Source organism: Abrus precatorius, unplaced genomic scaffold (genome assembly GCF_003935025.1).
Source record: "Abrus precatorius isolate BTA unplaced genomic scaffold, Abrus_2018 Scaffold10, whole genome shotgun sequence".
In the NCBI taxonomy this organism is placed as follows: Eukaryota; Viridiplantae; Streptophyta; class Magnoliopsida; order Fabales; family Fabaceae; genus Abrus; species Abrus precatorius.
Window position 1 is genome coordinate 15,822,392 of NW_020874292.1, and position 17,377 is coordinate 15,839,768.

General features: G+C 38.1%; 1 protein-coding gene and 1 non-coding gene across 2 annotated transcripts; one reads left to right on the forward strand and one right to left on the reverse strand.

Annotated features, from left to right (window-relative positions):
- Window positions 1-4,083: 4,083 nt before the first annotated feature.
- LOC113851958 lies at window positions 4,084-5,488 on the forward strand. Its single transcript, XM_027482227.1, has 2 exons — window positions 4,084-5,317; window positions 5,478-5,488. The coding sequence occupies exons 1-2, from the start codon at window positions 4,084-4,086 to the stop codon at window positions 5,486-5,488; spliced, it is 1,245 nt and encodes a 414-aa protein (XP_027338028.1).
- A 3,812-nt stretch (window positions 5,489-9,300) lies between these two features.
- LOC113853445 lies at window positions 9,301-9,407 on the reverse strand. The gene has a single exon (XR_003502617.1). It is a non-coding gene; the product is annotated as a small nucleolar RNA R71 (small nucleolar RNA).
- Window positions 9,408-17,377: the final 7,970 nt, after the last annotated feature.

The window sequence follows — 17,377 nt, forward strand, 5'->3', positions numbered from 1 at the left end:
CCTAACCATATCATCTCCTATGGTCTGATGGTGCACAGTAGACCCAAACATGTGAATCCTCCCTATGCCAACAGGATCGGGTGATGCATCGACAAACAACTCACACCGATTAGAGGTATCAGGGTCAACAACAGTAGTAGAGGGATTAGCACTTGCACATGATCCCTTTGTACTCACACGTGTAATAACTGGTTCAATCAATGGAGTATTGTGCTGAAATTGTTGGCTAAGTACTGTAAATGCTCTTGTAGTTGCCTTTGCATGTCCTCCTTCATCTATCTATGAAACTCCTCTTTCACCTGCCGATGAATCTCCTCTTTCATCTGACTTACAACTTGAGAGACCTTCAGTTCCACCAATTGTTCAACTGAGCTAGATGACTGTGAAGATGATGGTTGTCCAAAGTACGTCCGCAAACCATAACCTCCACCAACTGCCCGAACCTGACCTGCATGCTCAGGCTTCCCAATGGCAATAGTTAGTATATCATGTTGCCCATGGGAAACAAAAGATCCCTCTTCAGCTTGCTGCTTTAGTACATCCTACAATATAAGATACCAAAAATTTAATAAACCCTTTGAAATATATGTTAATTAGCATCATATGTACAGCAAAATTATACTTACTATCTTGCTAGCAATCTCTTTTGCTGCCTCAGTTGTAAACTCGCCCGTTTTCTTAATATGAGCAAACTTCCATAATTCATGACGTGTGGGTGGAGAAGGAGGATCACTAACTACAGTCTCATCTTCACTAGCCTGATGTTTCATAGTCTTCTCATTCATCAACTTCTTCTTAAGCCATGGATAACCCCCACGTGACATCACATAAAAGGTGTCATTATTTGCCTACGTCTGTTGTGCCTTCTTTCTTTTCTCCTATAAAGATATCATATTATAAGAGTAAGGGTAAAAATTAATATTCACAAATGGTAATGCATATAGTCATAACATACTATAAACTCTTCAGTCATTCTAGACTCTACAAATGCATTCCATGTCTCATGATCAATAGTGGGGTTTTTATCACCAGGAAATTCTCCTTTCTTTTCTCCAAAAATGTATTGGTTTGTCAAAGTAGTTTTATATGCCCTCCACCTTTCAGCCACAATAGAAAGGGTTTTCCTTCTCATCTTTTCTGTTTTTGGAATGTCCTAAGTTTCCTACAAAGATAACAATAAGTTAATACATGTTGATATCCTAATCTAGTTTAATAACAAAAATGTTAAGTATAAATAACATTTTACCATAACATCTGCCCAAATATGATTTTTTACAGCCTCCTCTACATGATCCCAATTGGGCAATAAAATAGAAACCTTTGTTCTAGCATGAACCCCCATGGTACTCATAAACTGGGCAGCTGAATCCCCTGTAGGATGCCCAGTGATCTCATCTATGTCAACATGTAATCTCTCTTCATTAAGGCATTTGACTGTAACATGTTTCATTTTAGTGGGACCTCTAACTTTTTTCTTATTTGTAGATTGTGTACTACCTGAAGGAGAGGCTTGATGTTCATCCATAATTACTTGTTAACTGAAAAATAAATTACAAGTCATTAGTATAAATTGATTTTAAATAATAACATATTGTACTTAAAAGACAACAAAAATTAGCATCATAAATAAAAATTAATAACAATAACCTATTTCAAAAATATGATCAAGTTTCATTGTTCTCCCATATTCCTTCCTAATGATCCTCACGAGTGGCATATACATCATCCACATCATCTTCATTAAAAGTTAGCACACGTGTTGACAAGGAAGGAGTATCAATTATATTACTTAAATCTCCAAATTCTTCATTTACATTGTTACTTCTACCTTGTAGAACAATTGACCACCTTTTATTAGATGGATCGGTGACATAAAATACTTGCTTTACTTGGAAAGCCATGATGAAAGGCTCTTCTTTATGACCAATTTCATTAAGGTCGACCAAAGTAAATCCAAGTTCATCAATTTTGACACCACTATTACTATCAACCCACTTGCATTTAAATACAGGTACTCGAAATGGACCATAATTGTCAGGCTAGAGATTTATTATTGAGTAATCTATAATATTTTATACTTGTTCAATGTTAATTGAAGGATTATTTGGTATTGGAATATATTTAGATGGAGTTTGAAATTATTTAAAAAAAAAAAAAAAAGAAGTGAACAGTACCTATAAACAGTGTCAGATGAACAGTAAAACCGCCTATGAACAGTGCAAACCGCGTATGAACAGTGAAAATAGTGTATGTACAGTGACTGCTGACGTCATCAGTGACATCATCATGACGTCACATACGCGTACATTGCGTGTACAGTACGCGTGCACAGTATTTTCTGGCGTGAATAGTGCCCTGAACAGTGTTTCCGGCGTGCACAGTATTTTGAAAATTTTCTATAAAAAGGGGGCTTCACAAGAAATTTTCATTTTTTCACCCCTATCCAAGGTTCTCAAAGGTTCTAAGGCCAAATACCACCATTTCTCTCATACTAAACCTTACTAAACTTAGATTTCTTGTCAGATCTAAGATTCTACGTCTATTCTGAAGGATTTGAAATAAGTTTCTTTAAGTTTGAAGCTAGATTTACCGTTCGTTTCTCTTCTCCTTCTTTTTCTCATAGAAGTTCATGGTGTTCTTAGGAAAAACTCCGTTCTAAAGCCGAATCTTCGGTGAATCTTGCATTAAAACACGTAATATTCGGTAGATCTAGTGTGAATCATCTTTCTGAGGTAAGGGGAGTTTACTTTAACCTATGAACTACGTTTTGAACGGTTTAATATGCTATTTCAAGATGTTTTGATATGATTTTGTTAGATCTATTGAATAAAAGTTATTTTCTAAGCTGTAACTGCTATTAATTGATTTAAAATGCTGAGATTCTGGCTGATCTATCCTAAACTTGCCTTACCTGAGCTGTTAAAATAATTTTAGCGGTGTGCATCATGCTGAGATATATGTTTTGCATCATTATAGAGCCGAGTTACATGTTTAGGTGGGTAGACGTGTAACGGTAAGTTCATGCTGAGCTGCTGTGCTGTGCTGTCTGGATCCAGATACCGGAATGGGTCGCTCCCGGACGGGCTCGGTTCCTTCTGGATTACTTAGGCTGTGAAACCAGTTGGAAACCGTTTTCATGCTGTGCATTAGATGGGCTGGAAATGCATGGGATTATTGCTGTGAGAAATATTTTGCTCTATATATATGATTTTATTTTAAGTTTGGTAAGCTCACCCTTGCATTTCTTTCTATGTCGTTGTGTGCGTGTGTACTGCGATGATCGTACGGTGGTACGTGAGCAGATGTAGCAGGTGTTGCATCTACTTCACAGGCTGAGGGGCCAGTGAAGAAGTGTTAGAAGCTGGGGTCAAGTAATACTGCATCAAAGTTCTTTTTCCCTTATATTTTGAGACCTCATGTAGAGGGAGCTACGTAGTATAATTTTGGGTATTTTGAATATTATGAACTAATATAATATTGTGTTGTTTTATTGGATATTTGTTATAAGAAACTCTGTTTTATTTTGAATGAGAAGAGAATTTCATACTTATATTCTCTATACTTTATTTATTTTAAATAAGTTTGTGATGTAGAAACAATGTTCTCGGTTCCTTATAAAAGGGGTCGTGACATTTTAGTGGTATCAGAGCATGGTCTAGGTAAACCTACGGGGTGAGGTTGTTAGACGTTAGTTGTGCATATTAGACATGTGAATTTTAGCTGTGAATCATATATCATAATTTCTAATCATCAGGTTGTGAGGGAACGAGCTTGATCACCTCGGTTCTCAGACACGACAGATGTAGAAAATTTTGGTATATGATACTGGGGTGAGTTATAGGCGGTTCATACTGCATGAATAAAAGGTTGTTAAGCTAAGCTGTAAATGATTGCTGAGACAAGTGTGTTTGTTATGCTGTGTGAAATGCTGATATGATGCTGTGCTTAATGCTAAATTGATTAAATTGTTATGATATACTAAATATGAATATATCACTGTAAGCTGAATCTGTGAGTATAGTTATGTGATGGTATTGCTGAACGTATTAAACGTTAGTAAACTAAGCGAGTCTATATATTAGGATGGCTAGACCAAGAAGATCTGCTACAAACCCTCCTCCTCCTGCTGACGTGAACCAAATGGCTCACGCCATGGAGGCCATGGCAGCCACTGTTAGGCAGAGTCTAGATATGATTCAGCAGCAGCAAGCTGCAAACCAAGCCGCTGCTGCAGCACAGGCAGCAGCAGCTACTGCCTCAGCTGCACCTTCTCCTGAATACCATGGTTTGTCAAAGTTTAGGAAGAATGATCCCCCTCAATTCACGGGAGTGGATGGACCAGATGCTGCTGAACTCTGGATCAGGGAGATTGAGAAGATCTTTCTAACTATGGGTTGCGCCGAAGAGAGGAAGGTGTTATATGCTACTTATATGCTGATAGGGGATGCAGAGATGTGGTGGCACGGAGCTCGTGCTATGCTGGAAGCCCGAGGTGAAGTCATCACTTGGGCTGTATTTAGAAGTAGTTTTTTGGGAAAGTTTTTCCCTTCCCATGTTCGTGCTGCCAAAGAGCGGGAGTTTCTAAACTTGGTGCAAGGAAACTCATCAGTCTATAAGTATGCAATACAGTTTGAGTGGCTTTACAGATTTTATTCTTACCCGACCTCGGAGGAGTGGAGATGTCAGAGGTTTTCAGACGGGTTGAGAACTGACATAAAGAGGATTTTAATCCCACTTAGGATCACGAAATTTGCTGACTTGGTGGATCAAGCCACCATTATAGAGAGTCTTAATGCAGAGGATGTTGGTGGAGTTAGGAAGGCTCCATCTAGTAGAGCTGCTAGTAGTTATGGTAATGGAAGTAAGGGTGCTAAGAAGGGCCCCTACAATCGGTCGCTACGCAAACAGCAATCTCGACCATCTCAGTCGAGAGGATCAGCAGCATCAGCCCCGGTGCCAATAGGGACTGCTACTTCTACATTTCAGCCTAGGGGAGCAACTTCTTCTGCTCCTAGAGCCTCAGTGCCGCAGATTGTCAGATGTTTCAGGTGTGGTGGGCCACACTACCTGAGCCAGTGCCCACAGGCTGATGTCAGGGTTTGCTTCTCGTGCCAGCAGCCAGGGCATCTTGCTAGGGACTGTCCTACGCCTAGTGGGGCAGTTTCATCTTCTGCTAGCGCCTTGCATGCTGTTAGGCCTAAAGCGACTAGAGCTCTGACGAGAATTAGATCGAGAGCAGAAGGACGTGTATTCACTACTTCTGCATCAGAGGCAGCCCAGGCAACAGATCTCGTTCAGGGGACAGCGGTAGTGGCAGGTACTTCTCTTTCTGTATTGTTTGATTCTGGAGCCACGCACTCTTTTATTGCGGACATTTGTGTGAGAAACTTAGGGTTACCATTGAGCGATCTAGGATGTGAATTGGTAGTATCGACACCTACTTTAAGTTCGATTCAGACTTCAACGGTTTGTGTTAGGTGCCCCATAGTAATTGAGGGACGAAAGTACAAAGTAAACTTTATTTGTATCCCGATGTCAGGGTTAGATGTAATCCTGGGTATGGATTGGCTAACTGCCAATCGTGTGCTAATTGATTGTGGCCGGAGGTGTTTAATCTTTCCTGAGCAACAAGGCTGTGTGGAATTAATTTCTACTCGACAGGTAGAAACATCTTTAGGTGAGGGAGTATCTTGTTTTGTTTTGTTGGGAGTTATGAATGCAGAAGTGGAGCAAAGCCTTCAGTCAATACCAGTAGTACGAGAGTTCCCTGAGATTTTTCCAGAGAATATTCCTGGAATACCTCCACGTAGAGAGGTGGAGTTTTCTATAGATTTGATTCCTGGAGCTGAGCCAGTGTCTGTAGCACCTTACAGAATGGCGCCGAAAGAGTTGATAGAGCTTAAGGAGCAGATTGAGGATCTAATGCGGAAACAGATGATTAGGCCGAGTGTATCACCTTGGGGAGCACCAGTTCTCTTAGTGAAAAAGATGGATGGCAGTTCTAGATTATGTGTTGATTATCGCAAGTTAAATAAGTTGACAATTAAGAATAAGTACCCATTGCCACGAATCGATGATTTGATGGACCAGTTGAGAGGTGCTAAGGTATTCTCTAAGATTGATTTGAAGTCTGGGTACCATCAGATTCGAGTGAAGGATGAAGATATTCCTAAGACTGCTTTCCGCACTAGATATGGCCACTATGAGTATATAGTGATGCCTTTTGGAGTCACAAATGCTCCAGCTGTGTTTATGGACTACATGAATCGGATCTTTAGACCTTTCTTGGATCGATTTGTTGTAGTCTTTATTGATGATATTTTGATTTATTCTAGTTCGTCAGAGGAATATGCAGAGCATTTGAGGACTGTACTTAGTGTCTTAAGGGAGAAACAATTGTATGCTAAACTGTCTAAGTGTGAGTTTTGGCTAAAGGAAGTGAAGTTCCTTGGTCATGTTATATCCGCTAAAGGAATTGCAGTTGATCCTTCCAAAGTTGAAGCGGTGTTGCAGTGGGAAAGGCCGAAGACAGCCACAGAGATTCATAGTTTTGTGGGTCTAGCAGGTTACTACCGGAGATTTATAGAGGGATTTGCGAAGATAGCTGCACCATTAACACGGTTAACTCGCCGTGATCAACCCTTTGTATGGACTGAGGAATGTGAACAAAGCTTTAATGAGTTGAAGCAGAGACTAACTTCCTCTCCAGTGTTGATTCTTCCTGATACTAGTCGACTGTTCGAGGTGTACTGTGATGCTTCCCATCAGGGATTGGGATGTGTGTTAATGCAAGATAAGAGAGTGGTAGTGATGAATCCATATTTTTACTGATATTTTACCATAATTCTAGCTCATTTAATAAGGAAAATATATGAAGAAAGCAGAAAAACTCAGAAAAAGAGAATGATTGAAAGTTTTAATTCAATTTGTAGTTATTTTCGCATTTGTAGAATTTATGCTTAGTTCTTAAGGAATTTATCTTGTTTTGAAGGAATAAGCTGAGCAAAAGTCATGGAAATGGATCATCAATGGAAAGGAAGAGGAAGAACGGCAATGTTGGACTCCAAAATACAAGAATTATGGGATGTAGGCTGGGCGTGATCACTATTGTTAGTGAAAGTGATCATTCCAGAGCCTAAATGAGAAGAGGAGCCTGTGCGTAATCACTTTTAGTTACAAGAGTGAGCGTTGCCAGTGTGCGTTATCACTTTCGCCAGCGAAAGTGAACGTTCCAGAGAAGACTCTATTCCTGAGGAGCTGCACGTTGTCACTCTCGCCAGCGAAAGTGAGCGTTCCAGAGGCACTTGTATCAGGAAAACTTGCGCGTGGTTACTATTACTCACGAAAGTGATCACGCGCAGCCCTTGACCTCCTGCGTTGCCACTATTCTGAATAAAAGTGAATGTTCCAGAGAAGCCTTCAACTCTGCAAGTTGCGCGTGGTTACTCTTGCTCTTGAAAGTGAACACGCGCACTACATAAAGCTTCTGCGTGGTTACTCTTGTGAAGAAAAGTGACAACACGCAGAAGTGGGGTTTCTATATATACATGACTGAAGCGCGAAAACCGGGATCGGTTGCTCATTTTCTGTTTTGTTAGTTAGATTCTCGTTGAGAGAGAGTGGAGAGAAGACTGGGGTCGAAGCTTGAAGCTCCAAGAAGAGGGATCGGATTGGAGCTCGTGGCCATGGCTGCTCTGCATTCTTCTTCATCTTCTTCTTCTTCTTTCTCTGTTTTTGTTGCAATGTGTGCTTAATTTCCCATAGTTAGGGGTTTATGGAACTCGAATTGATGTATTGATTCGACTTTATCTTCTGAACTTTAAGTTTTTGGATTAATTGAGTTGTTAATTCTGCTTTTCATGCAATCTCTGAATGGAAATTCATTTGATTAATCAAGAGGAATCTTTACCAATGGGAATTGGATTGTTTGCTCCGATCTGAATTGGCAACCAGAGTTTAGGGATTTCTTAGGGATAAGGAGACCTAATTCTGCAATCTTATAGTTCTAATTCTTAATGCAACCTGAAATTGAATCTCACCTAAGGGATTAGGGAGGTTTAGTGGATTGTTAGGGTCAATGAGTTAAGGAATTAACCTTTGGCTAGATATATGTGAAACTGATTGTCAATTATTCAATTGCTTGAATGTTCAGAGGATTTAATTGGATTGATATTGATATTCTTGTGAAGTAAATTCCGAACTATCTTTCATTGCTATTTCATTTCATCACAAATCTTATACTCTGTTTCTCTGCAAGTTCTTTGCTTTAATTGCTTTGGTTTATTGCTGCTATATGTTACAAATCTCCTTCCAAAATTCGTATGGCTCAAATAGTTATAATTCTGTGAAGTGGTACTTGAAATCTAAATTCCCTGTGGAGACGATATTCTGATCTTAAATTTACTCATCACTTGCTGCAATCCTAGTGCACTTGCTAGTGTTAGATTGCGAACAACAAGTTTTTGGCGCCGTTGCCGGGGAAATTAGAGTTTCAATATCATTAGTAACATAAGAATAGCTAGATTGAGTATTTTGTTCTCTAAATTTCTGTAGTAGTAATCTGTAGTTAGACATTTTGTCCATTCTGCATAATTCTGCAACTTTTAAACTTGTGTTTCAATTACTTTTACTGATATTTACTGCATAATTTTCGTGGTGCAGTTCTGAATACTAACTTGTAGTTTACTTTTGCTTCATTTTGAATTGTATATGCGTGGCAAAAACAAAAACAAATCAACTCTAGTCTTTGATCCTGACATAGACATAACCTTAAGAAGATTGAGAAAAGAGTCTAGAGCAGAAAAAGCCATAGGGAGTGATAGTGAGTTAGAAGCTGTCCATTCTCCAGAATCTCAGAGTAATCCTAGAGTGAAAAGAACACCTACATCTTTGAGACAACTAAATTCAGAAATAGAGATGGCAGAACAAAATAGAATTAGAACATTAGGGGACTATGCAATTCCTAACATGCAAGGTTTTAACTCTTCTATAATCAGGCCAACTATTCAAGCCAACCATTTTGAGATTAAGCCTGCTTTATTACACTTAGTCCAATAAGATCAGTTTTCTGGTGGAAATTCTGATGATCCTAACTTACATATTTCAAATTTTCTACAGCTATGTGACACCATAAGAATAAATGGGGTTAGTGAAGAAGCCATCAGACTGAGACTATTTCCTTTCTCCTTGAGAGATAAAGCAAAATGCTGGTTACAAGCTCAACCACAAGGAAGTATCACAACCTAGACAGAACTTGTGAATAAGTTTTTAACCAAGTACTTACCTCCATCCAAAGCTGCTAAGCTGAGAGGAGAAATTACATCCTTTGTGCAGCAAGAAGGATAATCATTGTATGAAGCTTGGGAAAGATACAAAGAATTGCTAAGAAGGTGTCCACATCATTGTATTCCAGATTGGATGCAATTGGAAACTTTTTATAATGGGATGAATGCAGTAACAAGAACAATGGTTGATGCTGCTGCTGGAGGTTCATTAAATACAAAGTCCTTAGAAGAAGCTCAAAGGATTATTGACATGATGGCATCTTCAATGTATCAGAATTCAAACTCAAGGAATCAAGGAAGAAACTCTGGTCATGAAGCTAAAGTTCTGGAAACTTTTCTTGCACAAAATCAGCTACAAAATCAAATGTTTTCAGAACAATTAGCTGCCTTAACACAACAAATCAACAATCTGCAAACAGGGAGTATGCCTACCAGTCAGCTAAGTTGTGATTTTTGTGGAGGAAACCATGCAAATGGTGCATGTGAGGCATCCACAAGTGAACCACAAGAGCAAGTGAATTATATGAATAATTTTCAGAGACAACAGCCATCATATCCCCCTGGATTTCAATTTTCGAATAATAGAACTCAGCAGTATTCTAATTGGAATAATCAATATTCTGCTGCAAAGAATTCTAACTCAAATTTGCCTTTTTCTAATGCAGGTCCAGCAACACAACAGCCTTATTTTCAGAGGAATTCATCCACTCAACCTCAAGGAAATCAGAAATTTTTCAGACCTATGAATGAGAGGTTGACTGAGATGGAAGAGACTATGCTGCAATTCATGAAGGTGACTCAAACAAGTTTCAAAAACCAAGAAGCCTCCATGAAAAAACTAGAAACACAGATCGGACAATTAGCTGAACAATTATCCAGCAGGGATGAAGGAAGATTTCCAAGCAATACAGTAGTCAATCCTAAAGAGCAATGTCAAGCCATAACTACAAGGAGTGGAGCTGTAGTTGCAAGCCCTAAACCAGCAGAAAAGAAAGTGAATGATGTAGTAGAAAGAAATATTGAACAAGATCTGCAACAAGGAAATTTTAAGCTATTGAAGAAAGACCATTCAGAAGAAAAAGAAAAAGTTCCCATGAATTCTGAAAGGAAAACCAAAAAGCAACTCTTTGAAGAAGCTTGTAAGCCAATAGACCCAAAAAAATACAAGAGGCTGCCTTATCCTCAAAGAGTCCAAAATTCTAAACAAGAGGAACAATTTGAAAGGTTTATGAATGTCTTTAAGAAATTACAAATTAACATTCCTTTTGCAGAAGCTTTGGAGCAAATGCCTTCATATGCAAAGTTCATGAAAGAACTACTTTCCAGAAAAAGGAAGCTAGAGCATGACAAAACAGTACCTTTGACAGAGGAGTGCAGTGCCATTCTCAAAAGAAAGCTTCCTCAAAAGTTGAAAGATCCTGGATCATTTAGCATTCCTTGTGAAATAGGAAACTGCACTGTGGGAAGAGCATTGTGTGACTTGGGAGCAAGCATAAATCTGATGCCATTAGCTGTTCTGCAGAAACTTGGAATAGAGGAAGTGAAGCCTACCAATATTACACTGCAGCTAGCTGATAGATCATACACTTATCGAAGATTTATTAGTTAAAGTTGATAAGTTCATTTTTCCTGCAAATTTTGTAATTCTGGACATGGAGGTGGATTCTAACATTCCTTTGATCCTAGGAAGGCCATTTCTTGCAACTGGAAGAGCTTTAATAGATGTGCAAAAAGGTGAACTTATGCTTCGAGTTCAAGATGAGAAGGTAATATTTAATGTGTTTGAAGCTTTAAAATATCCAGTTGAAGATAATACATGTATGAAGATAGATATACTGGATACTTTCATTACACAACACCATATGAAAGATTTTGATGAAACTGCTATGTTAGAAGAGATAATATCTGCAGGGAATGACAAATCTGAAACTCTGAATGAAGAAGATATCATGGAAGTGCAGCAGCAACTAGAAGCTTTGCCAATTCAAAAACCTGCAGAAAATATAGTGAAAGAAGAGCTGAAAAAGGATGCTAAAGAAGAAGAAAAGCAAAGGTTAGAACTGAAACAACTCCCTTCACACTTGCGGTATGCATTTATGGATGAGAATCATGAAAATCCAGTCATCATCAACAATGAACTTAAGGAAGAACAAGAGGAAAACTTGCTCAGAATTTTGAGAGAACACAAATCTGTAATTGGCTGGAGTATTGCAGACCTGAAAGGTATAAATCCTTCATTTTGTAAGCACAGAATTTTATTTGAAGAGAATTTCAAACCTGTTGTGCAGCCACAAAGGAGGTTAAACCCAGCCATGAAAGAGGTAGTTAAAAAAGAGGTCATAAAGCTGTTAGATGCAGGAATAATATACCCTATTTCTGACAGCAATTGGGTAAGTCCAGTCCAAGTTGTTCCAAAGAAAGGTGGTATGACAGTTGTACCTAATGAAAAGAATGAACTTGTCCCTACTAGGACTGTGACTGGATGGAGAATGTGCATAGACTATAGAAAATTAAATAATGCAACTAGAAAAGACCATTTTCCACTACCATTTGCAGATCAAATGTTAGAAAGACTTGCTGGACATTCATTTTATTGTTTTCTTGATGGGTATTCAGGATATAATCAAATAGCTGTAGATCCTTTAGATCAAGAGAAAACTGCATTTACATGTCCATTTGGAGTCTTTGCATATAGGAGAATGCCATTTGGTTTGTGTAATGCCCCTGCCACTTTCCAAAGATGCATGCTTTCTATTTTTTCTGATATGGTAGAAAACATCATAGAAGTGTTCATGGACGATTTCTCCGTTTTTGGTGATTCTTTTGATGATTGTTTAGCTAATCTATCCACTGTTTTGCAGAGATGTCAAGATACTAACCTTGTGTTAATTGGGAGAAGTGCCATTTCATGGTACAAGAAGGCATTGTCCTTGGTCATAAAATTTCAGAGAAAGGAATGGAGGTGGACCAAGCTAAAATAGAAGTCATTAGTAAATTGCCTCCACCTGTCAATGTTAAGGGAGTTAGAAGTTTTCTAGGACATGCTGGTTTTTATAGAAGATTCATAAAAGATTTTTCCAAGATTGCTAAACCCTTGAGTAATTTACTTGTAAAAGATGCAGATTTCATATTTGATGATAATTGTTTGCATGCATTTTCTGTTTTAAAAGAGAAACTGATTTCTGCACCTATTCTTGCAAAACCAGATTGGAAATTACCTTTTGAACTCATGTGTGATGCAAGTGATAGTGCAGTGGGTGCTGTTTTAGGACAGAGGAAAGATAGGAAATTACATGCTATCTATTATTCAAGCAAAGTGTTAAATCCTGCACAAGTGAATTACACAACAACAGAAAAAGAACTTTTAGCTATTGTACATGCTTTTGATAAGTTCAGATCATATTTAATGGGTTCAAAAGTGATTGTATACACTGATCATGCTGCTCTTAAATATCTTTTGACAAAACAGGATGCAAAGCCCAGATTATTAAGATGGATTCTACTCCTCCAAGAATTTGAGCTAGAGATCAAAGACAAAAAAAGGGAAAGAAAACAGTGTTGCTGACCACTTGTCAAGATTACCACTTGAAGTCATACCATTTGGAGTGGAACAAATTAAAGAAGAATTTCCAGATGAAAGCCTATTCAAGATTGAATCACAGCCCTGGTTTGCTAATATAGCCAACTTTAAAGCTAAACACCATGTTCCAAATTGGATGAATTGGCAGTAGAGAAAAAAATTCTTCCATGATAGCAAATATTATGTTTGGGAAGATCCACTACTGTTCAAAATTGGAATAGATGGATTGCTGAGAAGATGTATACCAGAGGAAGAGCAGCAAGATGTTTTGTGGCATTGCCACAGTTCAGAATATGGAGGACATCATGGAAGTTCAAGAACAGCAGCAAAAGTTTTGCAATCTGGTCTTTTCTGGCCAACTTTGTTCAAAGATGCTAAGAACTATGTGGAAAGGTGCGATAGATGCCAAAGAATGGGGAATATATCTAGAAAACATGAGATGCCATTACAAAATATACTTGAAGTAGAATTGTTTGACATGTGGGGAATAGACTTCATGGGTCCTTTCCCTACCTCATTCTCGAATGAGTACATGCTTGTAGCAGTGGACTATGTGTCCAAATGGGTGGAAGCAATTCCTGCCAGAACCAATGATGCTAAGACTGTTATTGCATTTATCAAAAAGAACATTTTTTCAAGATTTGGAGTGCCCAGAATTCTGATAAGTGATGGAGGAAGCCATTTCTGCAACAAATATCTAGAATCAGTCCTAGAGAAGTATGGAGTAAAGCATAGAATAGCTACACCCTATCACCCTCAAACAAGTGGTCAAGTGGAGGTTTCTAACAGAGAAATAAAACAGATTTTGGAGAAAATAGTTAGTAGTTCAAGGAAGGACTGGTCTAAGAAAGTGGATGATGCTTTATGGGCATACAGGACAGCTTACAAGACACCAATTGGCATGTCTCCTTATCAATTAGTATATGGAAAAGCCTGCCATTTACCAGTGGAACTAGAACATAAAGCTTTTTGGGCTGTGAAATGGTTGAATTTTGATCAAGTGAGTGCAGGAAATAAAAGATTGTTACAGCTGCATGAATTAGATGAGTTTAGACTCAATGCATATGAAAATGCCAAAATGTATAAGGAAAGGACCAAAAAGCTGCATGACAAGTTTATTCTAAAAAGAGATATAAAACCTAGGCAGTCTGTTTTGCTTTTTAATTCAAGGTTGAGATTGTTTTCAGGGAAATTAAAATCTAAGTGGTCTGGACCTTTTGTGGTGAAAGAAGTATTTCCATATGGTGCTGTACTAATAGCAGATCCAAAGGATGGGAGAGAGTTCAAGGTGAATGGACAAAGACTAAAAATCTATCATGGAGGTCAGATTGAGAAAGTTCAAGTGTGCTTGAAATTGGTTCCTCTTGAGTGAGGAACAACTAATGTCAAGCTAATGACATTAAAGAAGCGCTTTGTGAGAGGCAACTCACAATTCTAACCCAAATTAACTTTTCTGCATTAATTTTGAATTAACAGTGTTCATAAGAAGTCAAAAGTCTGCACTTTTCATCTTGGTTACCTTGCTGAATTTGATGTTTGGAATAAATCTGGTGGCTGAAACAAGAATGCAGATTGGAATTAATTAGAACGTTTAAAGTTCTTGTACAGTCTAAATAATAGTTATCAAATTCTGCAAATTCTCTGCAAAATACAAAGTTCTGCATCATACTCATCATATTCTGTAATTTTGATGCAAAAGATAAATTTTGAAGCATGCTAAATCTGTCATTTGTGGCAAATCTGATAAATGCAATTGGACTTCATATTATAATGTGTTATGGAAAAGTTAGAATTGCATGGTGAATATGTTAAGTAGAAATTCTGCAGAATTCAACCTTGGATGAATGTTGCATATGTAATTAAAGGTGAACATGATGAGGGAAATAGGTATTTTATATGGTGAGTGTGTATTGGAATGATTATGATTTGTTAAGTGAGCCAATTAAAGTTTGGAGAACTTGGATTGATGAAAGGAATCACTCTTTTGCAGGAAAGCAATCAAGCAGAGATGGAATTCTGAGATTTCCCCTCTGGAACAATCACTCTCACTGATGAGAGTGATAACGCAGAGGCAGATGGGAAACACAGCTCTCTGGAACAATCACTCTCGCTGATGAGAGTGATAACGCAGAAACTGACTGGGAAACACAGCTCTCTGGAACAATCACTCTCGCTGATGAGAGTGATAACGCAGAGGCAGATGAGAAAAACACACTCTCTGGATCACCTCCTTTCCTTGTCAAGAGTGATCACGCGCAGGTAAGTATAGAATATTTCATAGCGCGTTACTCCTTTTACTGATAAAAGTATCTACGCTCAAGCAGTAAGCTTGCGCGTTATCACTTTTCCCAGCAATAGTGATAACGCGCATTGCATTCAAAATTTTCAAGTTCTCTGGAACACTCACTCTGTTCGACAAGAGTGACAACGCAGAATTTTATTCACAAGGGAACGTTCACTTCTCACTTAAAAAGTGGGCACGTGCACACGCGTGACCCCAAATTCCATATAAAGGAACCACGCTCACATCCATTTAAACCTAAATCCCATTTCCCTCTGAATTTCTCTGACTTTCAATCTTTCGTGAAGCAACCAGCAAGCAATTTCTCCCTCTTTTTCTTTGTCATTCACATTTTTGAAGCTCCAGGTACGCTCTCTGCATTCTATGAAATTGTATTTAGGGTTTTTTTTTTCTTTGCTGCAACTCTGGAAAAATGTCAAAAATGGCAAATAGGGAAATATCTTGAGCGTAATTGATATAAGGAACTTTAAATATTGTGAATAGGTTTTCAAAGTCATTCAATCTCCTCTATTAATATATTCACATCTGCATTATGCGAAAAAAATCTGAAAATGACTTTGAAAGAAATAGAAATATTCCAGTTGCCATCAACGAAAATACTCCTTGCATGCAATATTTGAATGTTGATGTCTGAACTGAGTTGTATGGAATGAGTTACTGCTGTATATTGCACTGCATGATTGTACAGATACCATACTAATAGTCCTGCATTAAGCTGATCTTTAGTCTTTGATGATAATGAATGAGTGCACTGTCCTAATTGTATGTGATTCAAAGAAACAATAGGCAATATTCTGGATGAATTTTACTGACAGAAGAAAATTTCTTTTAGGAACCATTAGTAGTTGAAATTTGGTTGAAAATTATGATTCTTTTTCTGCATTCTTGGTGAAATTGTGAACTTTGAGTTTACAAATTATGAAGGCCAGTTTAAAATCCCCTAAATATGGTTTGATTAATTTTGTACCTAAGTTTTGGTATATCTGAAAAGTTAAGAGAGCATGTAAATAAAAAATAAAAATGTTGATGACCTATAATAGCATCTCTGTGTTAACCTGATGTGCTTTGAGAGTGTGCACTCTAAACTACAAATTTAAAGGTTTAACCAATTTTGACTGTGATTGCTTAGTAATTTGCAATAGTGCTTGTGTGTTGATATGATTACATTCTCATGACAGCAACTGATTGTAAATAGATACATACTGCAAGTTGGAATTCTGCACATGGATTGATTGAAATTATCTAGTAAAGAGATGTATATTGTCACAATTCTGTGTCTTGAATTTTAAACTGTCAAATTACTTGCTTGTTTTTGCAGTCACTTCAAAATGGTCAGAACTTCTTTGAATACACCAGTTGGACCTTCTAAGAAGACCAAAGCTGGATCTGCCAGCAACACTCCAAGAAGGAGATCTATCAGGAATATGCAAGTTGGAACAGCCAGGAATTATTCAACCACTAAAAGAGCAAGAACTGATGGTGTCTCACCTTCCTCACCCATTGAAATTGCTGACCCTCCTCAGCCAAGTGTAACCACACCTGCAACCTCTTCACCACCTCAGCCGACCAGAAGAAATGCACCTTCTACCTCTACCCCTACTGATCATGATCCAAGATTCAGGAGCATTGCTCATGAAAACTATTTCAAGGCAAATACTCTGAGGAGGAAGATTGTCCCAGATAGAGCCTTTGAAATTGCTGAAGGAAACTACCCTGAGTACTCAGAAGAAATTTAGAAAAGGGGATGAGACAACTTCTGCTCCTTGGCTGATAATGGTTGGAGAGAAATTACACAGGAGTTTTATGCAAATGCAATGCGGTTCAAGGGAGACCAAATTCCCAAATTTCACACAATGGTCAAGGGTATGAGGGTGGATTTCACTGCTGCCAACATCAATCGAGTGTTGGAAATTTACACTGAAAGACAACCTGGGCAGATGGACTTCACTGACTTTAAGAATAGTCAAGACAAGGATTATATTGAAATCCTGAACAGAATTGGAAGGCCAGGCACAACTTGGCAGCTGAACCTCGCCCAAAAACCCAAATGCATCACCACCAAGAACCTACTACCATTTGCTAAAGTTTGGAGTACCTTTCTATTGAATTCTTTCATGCCAATCAAGCATAGTTCAACCCTGGCAGTAAAGAGGGCTGAATTATTGTTTGCTATTGTTAATGATATGTACATTGATGCAGGGGAAGTAATTA